At 36.6% G+C, this 22,877-nt stretch overlaps 1 protein-coding gene across 1 annotated transcript in view; it reads left to right on the top strand.

Moving 5' to 3' along the window:
* The window catches only part of LOC148819140 (transmembrane protein 132D-like), a 69,209-nt gene that overhangs the window by 31,691 nt on the left and 14,641 nt on the right, over positions 1 to 22,877 (top strand). Inside the window, exons 3-5 of the mRNA XM_088935787.1 lie at positions 6,474 to 6,620; positions 11,309 to 11,495; positions 20,408 to 20,551. Coding sequence (XP_088791913.1) covers positions 6,474 to 6,620; positions 11,309 to 11,495; positions 20,408 to 20,551 — 478 coding nt within the window. The remainder of the gene's footprint in view (positions 1 to 6,473; positions 6,621 to 11,308; positions 11,496 to 20,407; positions 20,552 to 22,877) is intronic.

Below are 22,877 nucleotides of genomic sequence, written 5' to 3' on the forward strand. Positions count from 1 at the left end.
AAAATATATTTTTAGCAGTTGTAGGTATAAGTACCAGCTCCTTGGGTGCTGTGTGTATTTGAGCCTCCCTGATATTTATTGATCAGACAAGATATTAAAGAGAGCAGAGATGTGTTTAGACCTTGTGTGCATTTGGGAGATTGCTGTAGCATGTATACATGATGTACATTGATTGTGTGCAATAGTTAGGTGTGGAAAACATTACTGCAGGGACATTTGTGTGCTTTGAAATAGTGTGAACAGCACCTTAATAAATAATAATACAGTGCATTGTGAACAGCCCCCTCTACAAACAACTGACAGCCAAGGATGATGGGAAAACTGCTCCTGTAAACTACAGTAGCTGGCGAATCAACTTCCATTCTGTATTCTTCCTTGTCTTGTACAGTACGTGTGGTTGAAAATCTATCTTGTTTACAGAATGTCCCTCAGGTATCTGGAGCATACAGTATATTGAAAACTGTAACATTTTAAAGAACTAATGATCCTTGGTTGATAATGAAAATGCCTCACAAGATCTGTTCTCAAAATTAATGATGAAAACAACCATCATTCGTTTAGTGGCATTTTTACTGTTAGGTCTTTTGTTAATTTATGTATGTTTTCTTGTGGCTTAGCATGGCTGTCTCCCAGCACTCAGGCCCTGGGATCAATTCTGGATCAGGAATGCTCTCTGTGTGGAGTTTGTATGTTCTGTCTGTGCTTATCTGAGTTTCCTCCCACAATCCAAAACCATACTGGCAGGTTAATTGGCTTCTGGAAAAACTGATCCTGGTGTGACTGTGTATTTGTGTCTGTGTGCGTCCTGTGATCTGGCATCCTGTCCCTGGCTGTGACCATTGTCTGTGCTCCTGAATTTTATTAAGTGGTGAGAGAATGGATAGGTGGATATTTTATGCATGAAACAGATCTTTGTATTCATGCAGTGATTTAAAGTTGTCCAAAATCCATCTTAGAATTTGCCAACAAACTATTTGACAAGCCTTATCTGTACCACATGTTTGCTGCGTTTTACAGTAATGCCCAGAATAAAAAATCGACCTGGACTGTAACTGAAAAGACTGCTTATTTCTGCTGCATACATCTCAAAGCCTTGCAAATATCATTGAACTTAATTAGAATCTCATCTAAGACTACCAAGCCATTTGTGACAAGTTTCTGATTCAGATTGAGTTATTAGCATCTGTGTCTTAGTGTTTGCAAATTAAAACAATCCTAAGGGTGTTTCTGGTTGAAGAGTAGAACCTCTTTCTCTTTCCTTTCTGTGTGCTTGAATATTTTCATATGATGTGGCCGACCTGTGTATATCTCAGAGGCATGTGAGAACGTTTCTATAAAAGGCAAAGAATAAATGAAAATAACACTGACAAAATATTAAAACATTCTAAAAAAGAAACCACCATCCTAAAACATAGCTGTATCAACAATTAAAAATCCAGACAGGGAAATAATATTAATATGAGGTGGTAGATGTAAATGTATAGCCCAACTGATAAGATAGGATTAAAAGAGCCTTCTAAAAAATGTACAGTATATGAAAAAAACTGCATGATGTCTCTTTTAAAATAGCTACCAACCAAGCAGGCAGACAAGGCAATAAGAAATGACAGTTGCAGAACAATGCAAACAATGCAATTTTATCATAAGGAACATGCTTAGAAAGTCAAAGGGAGTTTCTGCTTATGAATCCTGTTTACAGGCCATGATTGGAATATTTCCTTATGTGGCAAGACTGCCAAGTATTCTGCGTTGCTTGACAAATCACTTTCTGAAAGTGACAGGCATGATTTCAAATTGCGACACAACAAGGCACTTAGTAAAAGCAAGGAAAGTTATGAAAGAAATTGGTGTGATCTTGCATGGCAGTCATTTCTATCCATTGTCAGAAAGCCACTTATTATTATTATTATTGCAGTAGAGCAAGCTTTGATGTTGATAGACTGAGAGGACATTGAGATGTTTTCAACTTCCAACTTCTTTTGAAACCAAGGCTGATGTGCTGCTCAGACAGCTTAATCAACATATTCAGATTATAAATGAATGTTACTTCAAACAGCTGTTGATAAAAGGTGACTTGCTCAAAAGATAAAATCACTATTTAATAACAAAAAAGCACTTGATTTAAGCTGATTTACATGCTTTAAAAATGTATTTTCAGAAATCATCTTCAGAAAGTACTTTTACCAAATGTTTGAAATAAGCATTTTAGCAATGTAGCCCTTGTCACTGGTAGTAGGTATGGGGGGATAAGGAGTTGTATTCACAGTTTGGATCTCATCAGACCACACTGCTAAACAGAATATTTCTTGGAAAGATGTATTTGTACTAAAACCAAAAGTACTTATTTCCCAACATGATCTAGGGTTCTTTGTTCCATTACTGGTATTGTCAAGGTACTTTACGTGAATTTAACATGATGGGTGTATTTAGTAAATGAACTGTCTTTGCAGCACAAATACTGCATTTTGGATGACACTGAGAACCTGGAATTGCATAACATGTAAAGTAAGTAGTGTACTGACAGTATCCCTTACTTCAGCACTATTCTTCTTCTGCCATTCGGAGACCAGCACTGAGTAAGAATGTCACTTTCTGTGCAATTTATTGGCTTAACTTGTGTTGTTTGCAGTTCTTTCCAGCTGTGTACCAGAGTCCCGTTCCTGGCCTTTGTCATGCATGCCAGAGTTAGGACAGTTTGTACTGTTCCAGCAGGATGTATAGAGTGCATACAGTGTGCATGCACATCACAGACTTCCCAATCTGTGGTGTATGTGCACCCTGTAGGAAATGAAGGTAAAGAGTTTAATAATATTTTATCTTGCTGGATTGCAGGAAATTGAGACAGAACATGACTTCTGAAGTACAATTATTTTACAGAAGCCAGACAGGGCTTCTTTTATATAGAGATATTAGGAAATGATATGTTATTAAACATATATATTTAAGATCTCAGACTTCTGTCACACCAGATGTGACTATTGCATTCTGTTCTGGAGTGTCAATGCTGCCCTTGAAACTTCTTTCTGCGTTTCAACTGGGACATTGCTTTGCATCAGATTGGTGCTTAATTTTTCAGATTACGTCTCCTCCCTCAGAGAACAATAATGTGCAAGATGGCATTGTACTATCTGAATGTTTATTGGAGGATTCAGGGATAAAACAACAAAACATTGCTAAGTGATTAAGTAAAAATATTACATTTATGATGCACTGCACTGCTGGGAATGAGTAGTGCATCATTTCTGTTGTTATAATTACTCTTTTCCTAATGATCATTTATTTAATAAGCCCTACACCCCTTTGTATTCGGTGTGCAGGGTGTCAGTGTCATCAGAGATTTAAATAAGTGAGAATAAAATGTGTTGATGATATTGAAGAGATGCAGAGAAACAATTACAAAATATAAAAATCTCCAAATAGATTGTGCCTCCCCTCCAGTTTTTCTGGCTATAAATCATCTGAGGCATTATTCTCAAACAAATAAAATAGGCTTTCGAGGAGAATTGATGAAGTTGATCTTTTTGTTTCCCATTTATTTGGTCTTTACAAATCTCAAAAGTGGGAATTAGAGAACTCAAGGCAATTCCAATTCTGATTCTTCTATTTTCAATTTACTTTCCGCCAAGAAAATGTATGCTTGCAGATGTCTCAAGTGCCTAATTTACATAACTGCACACCTAAAATCCAGTTGCCACAAAATGATTCTCATTACCATTTATTTCCATTATCGTTCCTGAATTTTAGTCAAATGCTTTCCCTCCGTCAGGAAACATTCAGTTCATTTCCTAGTTTAATTAAAGACTCTAGTTCAAGATTTCTTCATGTAGTCATTATAAACATTTTCCGTAGTGAAGACTGACATTCATGTATCGCTTACAGTATGACGAAGGACACTGAAAGAACTTTTTGCATACAAAAGCATTTCTTTACATTGAGTGATACAGAAATTGAGTAAGCCTTAACCGTATTATTATCTCACTGTATTTTATTTATAAAGTACTTGTTGTACACTGATAAGCATTTATCATGTACATTTGACACAATTGTAAAATAATACTAATAATAATGGGTATTAAATGTGCGTACATGAAGTTAGAAGCCTGTTTCCAAGACAACATTTTCGCTGGTAAATGTAATATAATATATAAAGACACGATAGAGGTGTTTGCTTTTTATCATTCTATTTTATGTAGGTACTGTATCTGTGAGTGTACTGTAGGTGTGAAGATGTGTGAATTGAATCTTATGGTACTTCTTTAAAAGGATCATGACCATACCTTAGGAGAAGAATGTTGACTGTGACATTGTTTCCTGAGGTAGTTTAGGGACAATTAATTACTTAGAGACAGTGAATTGGAATTTCTTGATAGTATGGTCTGCACCTTGAGAATATTAAATGCATTGGGAATCAGTGGAAAGCAAAATCCAGAAGATTTCATTTTCATGCTCAACAGGAAGACAGTAGGAAGTGCTAAAAAAAAGGTTCTGTTCTCCTTACACAATAAGGTGTTTAACTATAGAACCTGCAAATTCCACTTGATTGAACGAAGTATTAGTAATCAAATTGTATGAGCCTTGATCCCTGTTGGCTACATACATCATCTTATTTAGCTCATGAATCGTACATGTCAGAGGTGGATTTTGTACATACTGTGTAGGATATTTAGTCATGTGTTCCGGCAATAAGGCTACATAGTATGGGCAGTCATGTGACAAATCGGGGATTACTCTCATGACCTGCAACCTGTCTAGGCAGAATATCCATTGCAATATCCTGTGGCCTAGATGGATTCAGTCTGAGATAGAAAAAACAATTCAGAAGCGAGACTTTTAAAAAAGATCTTTGCAGAAATTACTGGTTTGTAATAAACTCTTTTTCAAGATCAATTGTAAACAGACGTGGGCCCTTTTATGTATTGATTTTCTCCAATACACACTCAAGCGCATAATTTCACAGAATGGGCCCACTATTTGTGAATTAGTGATCTGTTTACCTTTAATTTGGAGAGTGTGTGTGGGATCAGCAGCTGGGTCCCTTGCCACCTCTGCTCAGTGCCAGTCTGAAGCTCGATTAGATAAAACTTATTCTTTACAAATTAGGGGCCAGAAGAGCATGGAACCATTAGTATAAATAAATTGTCTCTTCGACAGGAACAAAGGGCCAGCAGCCTTAATGAATACCAAACAAGTTGCCTGAATTGGAGCTACCTAATTGAGCATTCCCTGAGGTCCTGTCTCAGCCTCTGAAAGATACATATCAAACAAAACAACCATTCACTCATATCAATGACTCTAGCTTACTTATTCACCTGCCAATATGTGAATCTTTGTTTGAACTTGTTAAATGAATGTCTCCTACCACCTCCTCAGAATGTCCCTATTCAGACTAGCCCTGCAGACCCTACAATCTGTATCTCTGCTCTGCAGCTTATACCCTGTCACCAACACTACAGGACTCTAAGATCTGAACATACGCACATCTGGAACTCTGTTTTGCCCATGTTTGCCATTCTAGTATAATGCATTGGAATGCAGCATCTTAATTTCTGCAGTTGTGCATCTTGTGCTGGATTTATTTCTTAATTGTTTAGCTTACATCTGTAAGCTTATGCTCTATCCTGCATTTGTTAATTGATTCTATGCTGTATTGTCTAGGTAACTCTTTGACATTTTGCTGTGATCCATTTATGTAATGCAATTTTATTATTTACTGTAAATTAAGTAGATCAATAAAGCACTACTGGTGATACAATATATACATATATAACTTATATAGATACCAAAATATGAATATTGTATTAGATGAAACTACTACTGTAGTTTGGTAGTTAAGAATGTTGACTAAAACACTGATCTGGTTATTCATTTGGTCAGGAGCTATTCTCAAAGGACAAAACCACACAGCAATTCTTGAATAATTTATTGACTTCCCTGCAGTAAGTATACCGCAGAGATTTTAAGCTTGAAAGTAATTAATAGGAGTGTGTGTAGACACACTTAAAGAAAAACACACAGAGACTTATTTGTTGTACTGTATGTATGCTGCATGTTTTCACCCTCATGTGGTGTGGTTGTGTTTCTCAAAAATGTCTTCACCTTGAGACCAGGTATTTCACTTTACCCTCCCCAGTAGCACTAATTTTAAAATAGTTTTTCAGAAATTAGGTGATTTCCCATTCTCTTCTGGAACCCAATATTCCACTGCTAAAGAGAAAATGTCTATTTTATTGAATATTGAACACTGAATTCACATTATAGGCATGATACATTCACCATTATTCTTATATGATTTTATATAATCTTAAAATGAATAAATGGAAAGTCTAATATTTATCACTTTAAGAGAATTATTTTTCTCTAGGGACCGATAGATCTACTACAGTATACTGTACCTACTGGAATTACCTAATCTTTTTTAAACAACAATTAAGCCATAACTTACAGTACTTTGTCTTTTCTCTTGTTTCTCACAGAGCAGTGGTAAAGAAGAATGTCTCCTTCCTTAATGCCAGACCCAGCAACTCTGTCTTGTGGGAAATTAACCTTCAGGAAGGAGAACAAGAAAATGATGGGACCATCACTATGCTTTGTCAAAAGAAGTCAGATGTTTCAAGAAAAAGGCAAGCCAAAGACTTTACAGACAGCATTGTCGTACATTTTAATTAATACATTTCATTGAAAGACATTGTGCTCTTATTTTAGTGCACCCAAGCTGGACTTGGTATTTATGGACAGTAAGCACCAACAAACCTTTTAAAGTGTGGCTTTTCAAGTTACACTTTTCAGTGTTATTTATTAAATTGATAAATTCTAATTAAATGAGATGAAATGAGATGTTCCAGTGCTTTACAAAATGATGTTTTAGTGTGGTTACCTCTAAAACCTTTAGGATTGGAGCTTTCCCTAACCATACTTACATTCTGTATAGGTGGTCTACACTTATTTTTTTGGTAACAAAAACATTTGTTGAACATGTTCAGTGTTATCTTACATATGTTTTGATTCAGCCCTCTCTTCCAAATGATCAGAGCTTACATCCTGTTCTGTGGTTATAACTGAACAAGTGTGATTGAGCTTTGCTGTAATTGGGACTGATACTTCTGGGAACTGATCTTCCGAACTCTGTGAGTGTTGGAAATCCCACTGAAATCCTGTTACAGTGTGCAGATCCTTTTCAAAGTCTGAAGAATCTATTTCTGGACATAGCTGAGACTTGAAGTTATAAATTATAATCACAGAAGGCAAACACTACTGATAGTTTGTGAAACCATTTCAGTATACTTTTGCCATACCTTGAATTACAGTATGTGCTAAATTAAATTGGTAAGGCAGTGGATGCAATTAACAATGAAACAAACCTTACTGTGAGCTCTGTCCTTTGATGAATCTGTGTATTGCTCATTAAGCAGGAAAGAAAGCTACAGTATGTGTTTGTGTTTTCAAAGATGTCAAATTCTGTTCTGTCTAACCTTTTTATGAAAGTTTGCTTCTGTTTAAACATGTAAACATGCACTGATTGCACTAAAACAAATATCTCAATTTTCTGGAAATTATTAAGTCAAATCTTTCTTTTGTTTTTTATACTTTTTTTGGCAGCTGTTACTGGTCATACACCAAAGAATAAGGAAAAAAATATTATCCAAGTAGCACGAATGGCAAAAAAAAAACTTTGATCACTATGAAAAAGAAAATGTTTCTACATGTCCAAAATATCGCTTCATATATTTGGAGAGATTTATATTTTATGTACATGATTATTGCTTCTAAATAAAAAACCTCTATTGTCAATTACTCATATTCATTTTCAGTAAAATCGACACTGCTCGGATCTCACCCTAATCAGCATCATTCATGACTTTATCTCATGCAGATTATCTGTTTACTTCAGGTGTTTTGATTAGCACTGGAGATTGTAAAGTCCAGATGTGAGAATTGAACATATATTCCTGAGGCTAGTTTGAATGAAAAGAAAAAAGTTCTCGATGATCCTTCTTTTAATTAAAACAGTTAGAAGCTGAATCTACAGTCTGTTTCGGTTTAGCTCTGTCCTCTGACACTGGTAAAAAAATCATTAGAATCTACTCCAAGGACACACAGTTCTAGCTCCACTTCTTATTAGGGCATTAAATGACAAACTAAAGTGTAAAGGGAAAAAAGCCTTCATGACAATCTACAGCTGGGTCAGAATTAATTAAATAAACTGTTGTGTGCCAGTTCCCCTTCATCTACAGTCATTTGCATATGCTGTAATTTTTAAAATTGCAGGCTTAGGGACTAATAGTGAGCACCTGTCTGCTATTATACTCCTTAAGCATTCATTATTACATACACAAACATGTGAGGGGCAAAGTATTTGGTATTGCTATAATACAGTAATTTGTTATAGAAATGTAAGACTTCCATTGGTAGTGAAAACTTGATAAGCCATACATAGTCAGGAGTAAATGGGTAGCATGTGCCTCATAATTGACACAATGAATACTACAGTAAGTAACTGTTTTTTTATTAAAAAATCTTATGAATTTGCTGTTTATTATTTATCAGGTGCTGATTTAAAAGTCATAAGTAGGTATGCTTAAAATATTAAAATGAAGCTCCATTACAAATGTATTAGTTAAACATTAAAGTGTTTGCAATCTAAAGAAAAAAAGTAAATCTCTATTCTTATACCACATGTTAAGGAAATATATAGTTAAATGTCTTTAATTGATGAGCCAAATGATGAAGATGTTAGCAACACTTTCTACATGGTCCTTGGATTTGTTACAGGTAAGTAAAATTACTCTAGATCAATTATCTGAATTTGTCACCATTCACTTCAGTTTTTGCAAGAATTATCATAAAATTGATAGGGTGATCCTGAAATTTTTAGAAAATCCTTTGGCTGTAGCAGATGAAAATTGATTAAGGAATGAATTCAAATCAACATGACTTTTCATACATGTACAATTTGTGTGAATTGTGTGAAGACAGGAGTCTTTCAGAGTTTCTATACCCTTGGGGATCTTTCCTTGTGTCATTGCTCAATCCAGACTTTCTTTCCTTTTGATGTTCTCTTTGGATACTTGTTGCAGAATCGATTTTCAGTAATTTGCTATGTGCAAAGGTGATTAAATAGAAGAATCTCTTTCTCTGCCTGGAATGGTCAACACTGATTCCTTCTGATACATTTTATCTCCCTGGAAATTGAGATCTAAAGTGACTGCATACAGTTATCATGTACAAGTATAAATTAAACATTTCTCTCAGAGTATCCCTTCTAATATTCTTCAGGAGGTGGTCTTTGCCATGTGTTTTTTCAGATCAATATTTCTTCTTTTGCTTTTCTTTCATGTAGTCAAATCATACTATTTTGAATTTTATTTTTATTCTGCTCTTTAAAGTAGGCCAAAAGAGAAGTTTAGACAAACCATTCATCTCCTGGCTTTTGTGCAGTCTCTTGGGAAAAACAAGAAGCTTGCAGGGCGCAATGCTTTATCTTCTGGCTTTGTTACAGAATGGAAATGAGCCTCTTTCACTAATGGGATAGTGAGGTGAAACTGTGGAGCTTTCTTCTGGACTGTTCAGAGAACAACAACAAGTACTGTGTTATTGTACATCTGAGAAAATCATTATATGGACATGTTAGTGACAATAATTAGTGTATTGTATATTGGTGGCATTTAGGCACAAATTTATATTATTAGTTTACTGTTATACTACGTATACAAACATGTAGATGTGGTTGTGTGACTGGGTGTATTAAATGTAAGACAGTAAAGTTAATCAGTGTCAGGTACATCCCTTTTCTACATTGCCATCTGTGGTCTGTTTAATACACATTGAGAAATAGGAACAACAATATACTGACAGCAGCTAAATTACTCAATCATCCATCCATTTCCAATAACCACTTAGTCCAAAACGGCATTGTGGAGGACCAGAGCTGAATAACGTCGGTCCATTACAGGATTACTAATTGGTGAATACTGTGTATATTGTTAATTCAACTTGTGTTTACTTACCCTCAACTTTAGGCTTTTGTCATCTGTTGATTTGCTTAATATTTATATGGTAAATTATAAGTTATGGATATCTAAGGAAGAAAGTTATGGATCCTTTAGTTTTGCCAGTTCATTCTACATGTTTTGCTTAAGTAATGTGAATACCAAAAAAATGAAGAATTGCAGTCTACCATTGCTTTTTATCCTATGCACTACCTGTCCTGATATTAAACTTCCCTTGGGGACCAGGATATATATTTGTTAGCATTTGATATGAAATGAAGGTTATTCGGTTTTCCTCAGGGGAGCCTCCAGCAAGCTCTCTTCAGGTTTTAAAGACTAACAAGTCTAACAAGTCTAACTCCACAAGTCCTTCAAGAATTTGCTTTTGGAAACATGCCTTTTTTTTGTCTGTATGTCAAATTCAAGGTTGTTGCTACTTCTTCAGGAATAATGCTATAATGTGAAAAATATCTTCCTACTGTATAAAACAGCATTTTTGTAAGTATCCCCCCCTCTCCCAAACAAAAATTGTAGTTTCAGATGACTGTTTTATTGACAAGGATGGAAAAAAATTGCTCTGCAGTTGTCTCAGGTAGAAAAAGAAGGTTTAGGATTATACTAAATAAATTCAAACTTGGGGTCTTTCAAGGTAAATTGCTTAGCCATTACTTTACTGCTATACCAAATGCTCCTGCAATTCTCTTTGCAATGACTTTCTGCTTTTGTGTCATCTTTTCTGCAGTAGGTAAATAGGTGGACTTGGCAGGATAGCCCTGGAGAACTGTCTCCCTTAACACTTTAAGTCAAAAATGACAAGGCCATTTCACCACCCCCTGATTTGACCTGACCTACTTGAGTTAAATTGTGCCAAGAAAAAATGTTCCATTCCCAGACTAATTCAGTTCATCCATAGTACTTGCAGGCAGGCATTGTACAGAAGGAATTTTGATAGATTTTTCAGATTCTTTCACATAGCAAACATTATTAAAGGTACGTGGCAAAATCCAGATTTTTTCTTATTCTGAAACTGGTAATGTACTGTAGATAATGTAGTGAGACTTCTCCTCCATTATAATATCTTCTGATATGAGACTTTAACCAAAGCATGAGAGGTTCCTGTACACAAAGCCCATATTTCTTTGTGGGCCTCCACTGCTCTGTTTTCCTGTCTTTACAGGTTCATCTACCTGACAGTAAGAGAGTGAGTTTGGGTTGTGTAGGGAAACTTTCATGTGTATGTATTCCCAGTGCTCTGAGTTTCACTTTCAAGTAGTTCCTGCCATTGTGTTTTTGACCTGTTTGGTCTGTGGTTTCCTCCTCAGGCCTGAGGGCAGTCTGGTGGAGATCCTGCAGCTGGACTTTGAAGCCAAAGAACTGAGCGGCCATGCAGAGAGCCAGGGGGTGACATGGCAGCTGGAGTACCCTGGATCAGCAAAGGCCATAGATGAAGGGGTGATGCCAATCTACACCACTCGGAGGGACTTTGTAGGACTGGCTCCCCTCGTCATGGTGAGAAAAAAAACATTCAGAAAGAAGACTATGGTTCCAGATACTCATGACTTGGCATTTTGACAAGCACTGTTGTCCATCAGAGCACATTTGAAGCAGGCGTGATGAAACGTTTGAGGAGGAAAATTAATTGAAAATGAATACGGAAATAAACCGAATAAACCTGATTTTCCTCTAGGTCATAGGATTCCTAATTCTGGTCCTGAAGGATCCATGTTGCTTTTGGTTTTTGTTCCAGCTGAGCTATCAGTTAAGCTACTTAACTTCTTCTGAATTATCTCAGCCAGTTAGAGAATGAAAAATAACTAAACAGGTCTAATTGAGCCAATAATTAATTCACGTATATAAATAAGTGCTGTGTTGCAATGAAACCAGAAAAAAACAAGGGGTCTGTTAGATCCAGGACTGGGAAGCATTGCTCTAGACGAGGCTTGCTGCATGGCAAGGAACATAGAGAGCCGACCAGATTCTGCATTATTATAGTGTAGTTATAGAGATCTTTACTTGTGTCTTTGTCCTGTTTTTAGAAAAACAAGCTTAGGCTTGAAAGAACAGAGAAAGTTTTCAATAAAGAGGACAGCCTACCACAGGTTGATATAGCTTTCAAGTGGGATTTGTAGGTCTCTGTAAATCTCTTGCTTCTTAAGAACAAGGAAAAACTTCAGCCTCTCCAATTAAGCAAATGCGTTCAATGAGGTAATTAAGAGTTTAGGTGGAAAAACAAAACCTTCATTTTCCAGGCCTGGAGTTGAGCACCCAAAGACTGCCAGATTTGCTCAGAAAATGTTTTCAGAGAGATAATATTTGAGATATTTTTAAAGTTAAGACTGAAGAGAGTGAAACTTAAAAAATATTTATATTTCATAAGGTTTTTGGTATTTCAATATTTTTTTGTTTTGCAGAGCTTTTGTTGCCTATTTTAGCAGTTACTAAAACAGTCAATTAACTTTTAATTTTGGATCGCTTGAATCTGTTCTATATTGTTGTTGTGTTTACTGTACAGTACTTGGTATAATTCATTCCTTTAAAACATCCTCATCATGACAAACAAAACATACTCTTAAATTTGTGAAGCAAGTTGCATGATGTTTTACTCCATTTGGTGGTATTATAACAAAAAGTTTTGACGTTTTTTGCCTATTGAAAGGTAACTTGAGCTATCAGCATGCACTAGTTTATTATTATATATATTTCCTTTTACACAGATAAAGTATTGTCTCAGTGTGCCCTTCACTTTATGTCAGGTTATTGCAGGTCTGTCCATTTTGTAGATAAGATCAGCAATTTTTGTCTCCAGGTTAACTTACCAATTCCTACTGTGGAGCTTATATTTTTTAATGGAGGGATTACTACTGTATCTTCCTTCATTGTACTGTAACTACCCTTCTGTAGGTAAACTCCAAGTTTATTAAATGTCATATCTATAGACAGTCATGGACATGATATTCTGTGATGTCTTTCAACTTTTTTACTTAAAAAACAGCAGTATTTGTCCTCAAGGTGTATATGATGTACATTTACTTCCCTTGATTTAATTATCATTATCCAGTACAGGACACATTTTTTTTAAATTCTAAGTCTGCTTTCATTTGACACAGACAAATATCCAGAATTGGTTCTGCTTTATGACGGTTTTTGGCTTTTGTCATAGTTTCTATAACAAAACCACTTAACAATATAATTTTGTTTTTTTAGCTCCAACCCCTGACACCATCACTGCATTATGCCAGGACAGCACTGACTTTATCTCTGCATCTGCTACAGGCGTTAAATGAGGTTATACAGTAAATATTCCAGTTTGTTATGAGAACAGATCTACCATTAATGTGAAACAGGGTCTGTATTGAAAATCCCGTTTTGTTAGCTAATAAGATGATTCATCAATGTAGCATTTGCAGGGAAAAATAAATTAAAATGTGGTTTATTTTAAGTGTTCACTTAATCTAAACTAGCCCTGTTATACTACTGTACATATACTTACATACTGTAATTCTTCGAGTGCTTTGGATGAGTGCATACAGTATGCATTCTTTCCGATATGCAAAAGACAATAACTTCACAACTGACAACACATGCCTTCATCCTGAATGACCTTGATCATAAAGACTGTTTTGGAAGCAACAGTGCAGAGGACAATTTGGAGACCTTTTTGTGTATTTATATTCCTTTCAGATCTCTTGAAGATTAATTCCCATGTTAGCATGGTGATTTGCTTGTAAGCCTTGAGGCATTTCCAATCAGTTCTGAAAATGATAAGCCATTCATATACATTAGAGAATTTGCATAACCATTGCATTTGCTAATCAATCTGGGAAAAAAAAAGTAATTTGCTCATTATCTAAAGAGCTACTTTTCTACATCAAAATGTTAATTTTTTTCGCCACTGATTTTGCATAATCATTAAATTTATTGCACTCTAGAGCCACAGTGTTATAGAAATTTGATATGCTGTGTTTACAGAGGTTTGAAAACATTTCAGTAGACTTGGAGGAAAGCTTTCTTTGTCATTACCATACAGTTTTGTTGTTCAATAACAGACTGCTGTCACATCCAGTACTTTAAGATTTGAAAAATATATGCTGTAAAAGAAGCTTTTATAGAAGCAGTCTGAATTGTCAGTTAGATACTGACATCTTTTAAAATTTATTTTCCATTATACCCCCCTCCCCCCCCCCCCCAATTTGGAAAAGCCTATTTTTCTTCAAAAAAACAGTTTATTTACATCTGATCTTGAAGGATTGGTGTTCCCTTGTGGGAAGAATGGGGAAGGGCAGACATGCTCCTTTAACCTGCTCACTCCTCAGACTCTTTCGTCTTTTAACATACCTCAGACACTCTCGTGCATCTCTCACTGATGTCACAGTAAACCTTCGAGTGCCACCTCTGCTGGAATGTGATCACTGTCGCTTGTGGGATCAGGTGACACACAGAGCCAGTCCCTAGACCGGTGGTTCCCAATCCTGGTCCTGCCGATCCACAGACCACTTGTTGGTCTTTGTTCCAGCCGAGCCCTCAGTTCCACAATCGTACCCTTCATTGACTTCATTAGAACAAGATTCGATTGAACTGTTTGTTTTTTCCCAGCTTGTTGGTGCTTTAATCATTGTATTGTGTCAGTGAAATAAAATTCCTAACTTGTGATCGAAAACTGCATACAAATATTCAAATGAAGATTAGATCATTTAGGCTTCAGTTATCTAATTTGAGGAAGGATGGAATGAAAACCAGCAAGTGTGTGGATCACTATTAACAGAACTGGGAACCACTGCTCCCGACACCGGTAAGCTCTGCTGCCCTACACCTCTTCTGCTGTAGGGGAATTTCTGCACCAACTAGGCTTCAAGGCACTCGCACCATTTTCTATAACATAATATAAAATATTGCATTTTCTATAATATAATCCCACCCCTACCCTGCTGTGCACCTCTGCTTGGAGAATAATTGTTCCAGTCCCCTGGTGGCATGATCTAGGCTCCAGCTGGGAACATCTGGGTCACAAAGCTGAACCTGCAGTTGTAATGAGCGCGTATGCTGGATGGGCCAGTCAGGAGCCCTGGCAGCTGTGTTGTGATTTAATCTCTGCTCAGTCAGTTATGAAATCAGCAATAAAATTCCTTGATTAGTTTATATTAAATTGCAGCAAACCACTGCTGAAATCCCTCCCTTTCAATCCCTGACCACACTTCACTGATCGGCTCTTGGTGTGACTACAATCTCATCAGACCCAGACGAGGAAAGATCCTGCTCTACCTGTCAAATTAAGATTGAATGTTAAACTGCTGTGACATCAAACTCTTTATTTAAATAAATTGAGTTTTGTGATAACCGTTCAGGCAGTGACACTACGCAGGGAACCAGGAAGGGGTGCTTCCTGTTCACTACTGAAAATGTATGCTGTGCAGAAAATATCAAAAGACAGTTTAACAAATGCTTGGCAAATGGCCATTCAATTAAGTAGCTTTTATGGAGACATCAAATAAATTTTTAATGTTTTCCAGACATTTTGATGTACATGGTTATAATGTCTCACATTAATGAAAGAAGAATACGGGCCTTCCTCAGTTTTGGAAATGTTGGCAGGTTAAAGCAGTTTCTTTGTCTCCATTTGTTATAATGAAAGACTCCAATTATCAGGTATCTAATGGGCGAAGTGTAATTAAAACTGTCTCCTGGCTAATTCGCATCGATACCAGTGCAGTTTCCTCTGCCTCATTGCCTTCCATTCCCCCTCAAAATCAATGTGTCATTTTCATTGGCTCAGCTTCTAGGTGCCATGACAATAAACTCATCTGACCACACTTGACTTTGGAATAGCTGGCTTGGATTGGATCTGCATTAGCTCTCAGTTTTTCAAAATCCGTCTTTTCTTCTGTTCAGGATCTTAGATTATCCCATTGTGCAAATGAAAGACTTTCATTTCGAAGTTCTTCCGAGAGGACCTGAGAGAATGTGTGCGAAATCCACTTTGTACAGAGGAACATCAATTAGATATTTATTTTGCTCTGCCAACAAATTGATTGTTCCACATTTGCATCACAATAACCAGGGATAAAGATATTCAAACGATTTTATCAATCAATTCCTGCCAGGCGATGACACAGCATGAAGGTCTGCCAGAAATGCTTCCAGCTTATTACTTTGTGCTCGAAAAAGGTCAGACAGGAATAGGCCTTTTACTCTTGGGTTAGAAAAAGCTGTGTAGGAACAATAACAATAGCAAAATAGTTCATTAATGGCAACAGGGCCTTTTTTAATTTTGGATTTTTCATCAAGAAGCATTTGTATTTCTATACACAATTACCACAACTACTCTGTGAATGTAAAAGGACTGCCAGTTATGGGTCAGTTATTTAAGCCTTTGTGGGAGGCTTGTGTGGACAAGAAGACATTGATTCGTGTTTCCTCTCCCTAATGCTGCCGATAAATGGCACTACTGCCTGATTTATATATGGCAAATGGTAAATGAAGATTAAATCTGTACACATTCGATTTACTTTGAATTTGCATTTTACGTCATACTGCACAAGAAAAAACAGCTCCCGATGGCCATTGTATTACTTCTTAAATTCCAAATTGCGGCTCAGATCAGTAATCCAGTTAATTGACATTTTTTCCACGTTCTATGGATCCTGGCATGGAGATGCAGCTTTTGAAGGTACTTCATGAAATCCCATTTTGGAAAAAATATGTGGAACATTCTGTGACTTCTTAGGGACAAAAACAGTTTCAGCTGGCAGTTATTTTGATTAACAGTAAATTCTTAACAAGCCTTAAGGGATGTTAGCATAGATTAAATCCTTTTGTATTTTGAATTTAAAGCAGCTACATGACTGTGCAGCTGATCCAATCCTGAAACAGTTTATACCTAGTTTTAATATCTAAAAAATATCTCTCCAGGGTGCATTTTGACATTTTTTTCTAATTATTTATATTTAATCAAAAGAAATAGTACACAAAAGTTGATTAAGACGCTTTAGAATCTGTTTAAACACCCAAGCTGCTTAAGCCAAATACTGTGTATTTCAGAATAGTTTTAGGGTACTGCATCATACTGTTATATATTTGTAACATCATGGTATTACAGTATGTTATCTTTAAATTATAGTAAAGTGCTTTTTCATTGTTGACTGTACTGTATGTTTATGTATTTCTGTATAGGCTATCTTGTTTGTTTTCATAAGGGCCTAGAGGGTCTATAGTAGTTCAGGTGAGTAGTTGCATTAGCATGCATAGGCTGCAAAGAAATAGATTTATTCCATGTTGATAAGCGAAGAAAGAAAACACTGTTTTGGCTGTGGAGCCTTCTTCAGGTGTGGGTTATGTTGTTTACCTGTGACAGGCTCATGAGAAAATACATTTATTATTTATAAGAATTAAAAATGTGATACACAATTTTGCTTGTGTACACACATAACTTTGAATAGAAAGTTTAGATGTGGACTACCTACAACTGAGTTGGGATCTGATCACACTTTTATTATTTATATCTTCTTATTTTATGATTTGTCCTTACTAAAGAAGGGCCATATATTATTGTGTGAGAAAATGCAGGCAAATTGACAAGAACATAATTTCTTTCTGTTCCTTTTAGGCATATGCATTTTTTTCTGCAAGTCTGGTAAATGTCAGCTGCAAAAACGCTGGTAATATGTGTTTTCTGGTATAAGTTAAACTTGTTGGTGTTTCAACCGGGTAAAATCTTTGCAAAGTTTAACTTTATTTTAAAAATATTGTTTGGGGGCAACATGCACGTTGCAGAAGGGAGAAGCGTTTTGAGACTTTACTCAAAGCCGTTACTGAGGTCATAAAAAATAACCTTTTACACCGTGACAGTGCATGGCAGCTTCCCTTCACAGAGACAATGAAAATAAAAAAGCATTATATTATTATTATTATTATTATTATTAACACATGGAATAGGGCCAAAGAGCTTTAAAGAAAAAAAAGTTTGTTCATGTGTCCCTTTAAACATGATAAACTTCAAAACAATGAAGTGGTCAGTACTTCACATAAGCACTGGGCAACTCCACTGTTGCTGCTGACATCCCTCTTGATTTTAGTTTTATTTGATCTTGAACCCACTTCCACAAACTGGGGGATCCTAATGAATCAATTCCTTCGTGCGCTGAAGCATTGTAAGTGCTGTGAGGCAATATAAGAAACAATCCAGTCACATTTAATTAGGATTTTCTTGATGCCTTAGGGCAGTTCTACTTGAAAAATATATTTTTTTAAATATACTGTACTGTAACATACCCCGTTAATTGATTAAGCGATTAGCTTACCCCAGTTGGAAATTAAGCTAATTAAATGATTCTGTTGATGTTGCTGTACTGTTTCTAACCATCTTTGTAATGCAAACTTCCTCAGCTGGCATCCCAAAGGGCTCGTTCCAATCCACTGTAGCTGCTGCAACAGGCATTGAACCTAATTGATTTAGTGATTGCTGATATTTACATGTTCTCAGCCCCGAAGCAGTTGTAAGGAAAAAAATAGACCAGTTATTAAAAGAACTCACTTACACAACTCCTTTTCAGTTATTTTAATTTGTGCTCTCAGGGATTTTTAAAGTTGTAGCCTATTTCAGTTTATCATTGTCTTTCCGCATAGGATTTATTTAGTGTGCTTCAAATTAAAACAAATATACACAGCATGTGTGCAATACACTACATCGTTCAGATGTTTTTATGATCAAACCAATAACTGGGCGTATCCTAAGTTGGCACTCTCTTGTTTCTTTTTGCAGTGCGTTTTTGCTGTTGCCTTTCAGCTTGTTGATGGCTTGATTATGGCCCCAGAGATGACTGGAGGCAAAAATAATAAGCTCTTAAAGTAGATCCAGGTGTTTTATTTTCATTATTACTGGGCGGCAGCAATGTTGCTGGTTAGCCCTGCTGTCTCATTGCCTTGGGGTCTTGGGTCTGATTCTGGACTGGGACACCTTCTGTGTGAAGTTTGCATGTTCTCCCCGAGTTTGTGTTTTTTTTATCAAGGTTCTCCTGTTTCCTTCTATGCTAACATGTTTGGTTAGCATGTCATTTATTTATGTGCCCTATGCCCTGCAGTGGACTGGCATTCTGTCCAGGGAGTAGTCCCTCCTTATGACCTCTTCTTGTGGGATAAAATACCATCAATACATCTTAAGCAGGAATAAGTGATTTTCAGATAATGGATTAGTATTTTTCAGTTATTTATGTATTTGACTGAGACTTTTATCTAAAGCAGCTTACATCCATTAACTTAACATAAGTTACCTATTTTTTGCATGTACTGTAAATATTGGTACCACTTAATGTTGCTGGGTTTGCTGGAGCAATCAGGTCAAATACACATAACAAATGGAATTCAATCAAGGTTTGTGCATAATGACCATCATTCCCAGACATTCAACAGCAGTGTCCCCATTAAGGGGAAAGTGGTTTAAAATGGCACAGCCAAAAAAGGCTTAAAAGACAACACATTCTTTTTAAAAAGTGATGCCCAGTGAATTATATAAGAGAATTTTTGTAAATGCCACAAGTTTGGAATTGAAACCGTATCCAAGGCAAAACTGCCCTGAAGGTAACTTTGCGATAGTGACCTTTGCAGGCAGAACTGGGGATAGGTCTGCTTTTTAATATTATAAAATAAACTGTTGCCTTCTAGCTTCTTCCAAATCAATAAAAAATAACACAGAGAAAATAAAAGTATATATGCATCAGCTCCCTTAATTGAAGATTAAATTAGAATTATATAAAAAACAAATCATGGTGTGTTTTTGGAAGTAAAAGGAAAATATCACTTGACTTGCCTATAAATGTTTTTTCTCTGAGCGGCAAACTGAAATGGGAGATTATCCTTAAAAAACTCTTTAGCCTTCCAGGAGAACTTAATGCTTGTAGCAACTGCCTTTCTAGCAGTAATAATATGCCTCTGCAATTAGTTAATACAGCATAATTGCCATTGTCAGATATTACAAAATATAAGAGCCGCCTATATTTAAGGGTTAAAAGGCTAATGTCAAAAGTATTCCAAGATTATATTACTTTTCTATGTGTATCTTTTGTACTACTGATCAGTAGAAGCTATGAGCTGAGAGATTTTTTTAGCATATCTTTCATATATAGCAATAAAAGGAACAAATTCCTTTGTGAACAAATGTTTCAAACAATGAGTGTCTTGGAAGCACTTTGATTAGAACGTGTTCAGATCTAGAGAACAGAGGAATGGAATGGTGTGCGTAGAGCACTTAGTATATCATTAATGGTAGTGACAAAGAAATGGGCTTTGGAGAACGGATCGAGAACAGAGCACATTCAGTTTATAACATATAACAGTTTTGCACAGAGTTTTGGACATGTGACAAAAAGACAACTGAAGTGAGGATCATCTTATGTGTGCTGAGGCGTGTCTGGCCCTGTCATCCTCCACAGGACACTGAGATCCTGAACACAGCAGTGCTAACGGGGAAGAAGGTGATGGTTCCAGTCAGAGTAGTGGCCGTGGAAGAAGACAGCTCAGCGACAGACGTGTCTGACTTCGCTGACTGCAGGTCCTCAGATGATGATGTGCTGAAGGTAGGGTGCCTGCCACCTTGTGATGTGTTTATCAGTGCTGTATTCTGTTTTTGACAAACGTTGACATGCAGCACTGGTACATCTGAACTTTATTTATGCACATTCTCAAAATATAAAACCTGGTGCATTCCTGCAAATATACTATAACTCCCTATCTGACATTCTGGGTCTGAAAGAAGAGATTCTGCAGAATCTCTTCCACAGGACAATTGAAGGAAGATGCCCTGCAGCATGATTGCTACTAGGGGAGTTCAGCCTTCAAAAATGTTTTACTGTTTTCCACGTGCTTGATTCTTTTTTATTGTTCAGATGGCTAAGATGCTGCGTCTAAGTGAAAGGTGCAAGATAGTATGGTTTTGGGTTCTAGAAAAAAACTCTCCTTGAGTTTGACTCTCCTCCCGGATGGGATGCCAATTCAACATAGGGGTTACTCAAAGCAATGCTGCCACCCCACATTGTAGCAAGAATAACAATAATATTAAAGCGTCACAAACTTGTGTCTAGGAGCAGCTCAGTGTTTAGCACTGAGGCCTCAGTGGAGGTTACATGCTCACCCCATGCTCGTGTGGTTTTTTTTCCTAGTGATCTTCCTGTCTTCCAAAGGCTTGTGCCTAGGTTAATTGGCTACTGTAAATTTTGCCTGAAGATGTCTGTGTGCATGACCTGCAGTCGACTGGCATCTTATCCAGGGCGAAAGGCTTCGGATTGTTGGGTTTCTGATAATGGATAGATGTCTGTTCTGCTCAATAAAACAACAAGTTTTCTTTTTGTCCAGTTCTCTGAACCCACCACTCTTTATGCATTTGCTAAATCTCATCTGACAGTGCAGATGGCACATTTCAAATTCATCCTGCTGAGTGCTCTTTTGGGGCCATATTGGACTTGTATCCTCACTAAACATATGTTTATTTCCCCTTCTAATCTTATAATAACTACCATTAAAAAGCCTTTTCCATTTAAATCTTCCTGTAATGTGACCCATAAGTTCTACTTATTTCTTTCTTACTCGGTGAGTCTCTTGTCAGGGAGTTGGAGAATCTGGAAACAGTGATCAGTTACAATGATTTCTGTTGGGGGTTAATTGTAATTGACTTCTCCTTTGGCTTACCATATACAATTTCTTTAAATATGAGACCAAGAGAAAATACAAGAATTGTACATAAATTCTGATAAGCTGTTACAAACCCTTAAAGCAGGTTAGATTACCCCTGACAGGACAAATTTTAGCTACACCAATATTGAAGTAATTTATATTAAAGTTAATGAATGGTAACACAAGTGTTCCTGTTTTTAATTGTGTTGTTGAAAGACAGTTGAAAAATCGTCAAATTCACTTTTTAACCATTTTGTCTCATGGTTGTGAATGTTCTGATGTTTCCCACAACATCTTTTATCATTTTTAATAAACAAAACATTTGTTTTAACTAAAACACATCTTTTGTCAGTTTTAAAATATGGTAAAGATATTACCAAACACAGCAGAACGGTTCAGAGGCCATAATTTCAAGTTTGATTAAAAAGTTATTCATCAATTTTATGTATGAACTCTAAGCACATACAGTATTAAGCCTGCAATAATTGCACATTTGAAAAAATGTGAGTGTCTTTAGTCACATTACCTTCAGTTAACCACTCATTGTACCCTAGATGTTCCTTTCTACCCTACTGTACATACAGTATTCTGCTTTCCTGCATATCATATGATCACCAAATGGAAGGCTAACACAGGACTCTCCTTTCTGCATCCCTTTTTACACCGAGATTCTAAGTGCATGCTGAAAACCTGCTTCTGTCTTCAAATCAGTTCAGTTTCGAAGATGATGAGATTCTGTAATGGAGTGCCAAAGAACACTTGATGGCAGACATCTTTGCGTGACCGAAGCGCACAAGCATTCCACTTCCAAGGGCTGGAAATTGAAAACGCGACCCGGGAGCGAAAGGTTTCATATGCCACCCGGGACCTTTGGGAGAGGAAGCAGAGTGATTCTCAGCCTGGGGGGACTCCTAGAGAGAAAGGAACGGAGCGCCATGGATGAAGGCTGTTGCCTGCGGTCATATGAAACAAGGAAAGGAGTCCAAATCGAAGTCACTGGAGTATCAAGTTTCTTTTAGTTCCAAAATCATTAGGATTCGGTTACATTTTGTGTTTTTCCCTGAACATGGACTAATACAGCAAAGGCTGAAGAACACCAATTGGTTATTTTTCTCTGTCCGTGGTGGTGGTATCGTATACTGTCCAGTAGGTGAGCCTGCGGAAACTGCTTAACTATCATTGAGAATAAGAGTAGAGCATGCCACAGCATTCTGTCTAGTTAAGGGACATAGT

The sequence above is a fragment of the Atractosteus spatula genome, chromosome 17 (genome assembly GCF_055471065.1).
Source record: "Atractosteus spatula isolate fAtrSpa1 chromosome 17, fAtrSpa1.hap1, whole genome shotgun sequence".
Classification (NCBI taxonomy): Eukaryota; Metazoa; Chordata; class Actinopteri; order Semionotiformes; family Lepisosteidae; genus Atractosteus; species Atractosteus spatula.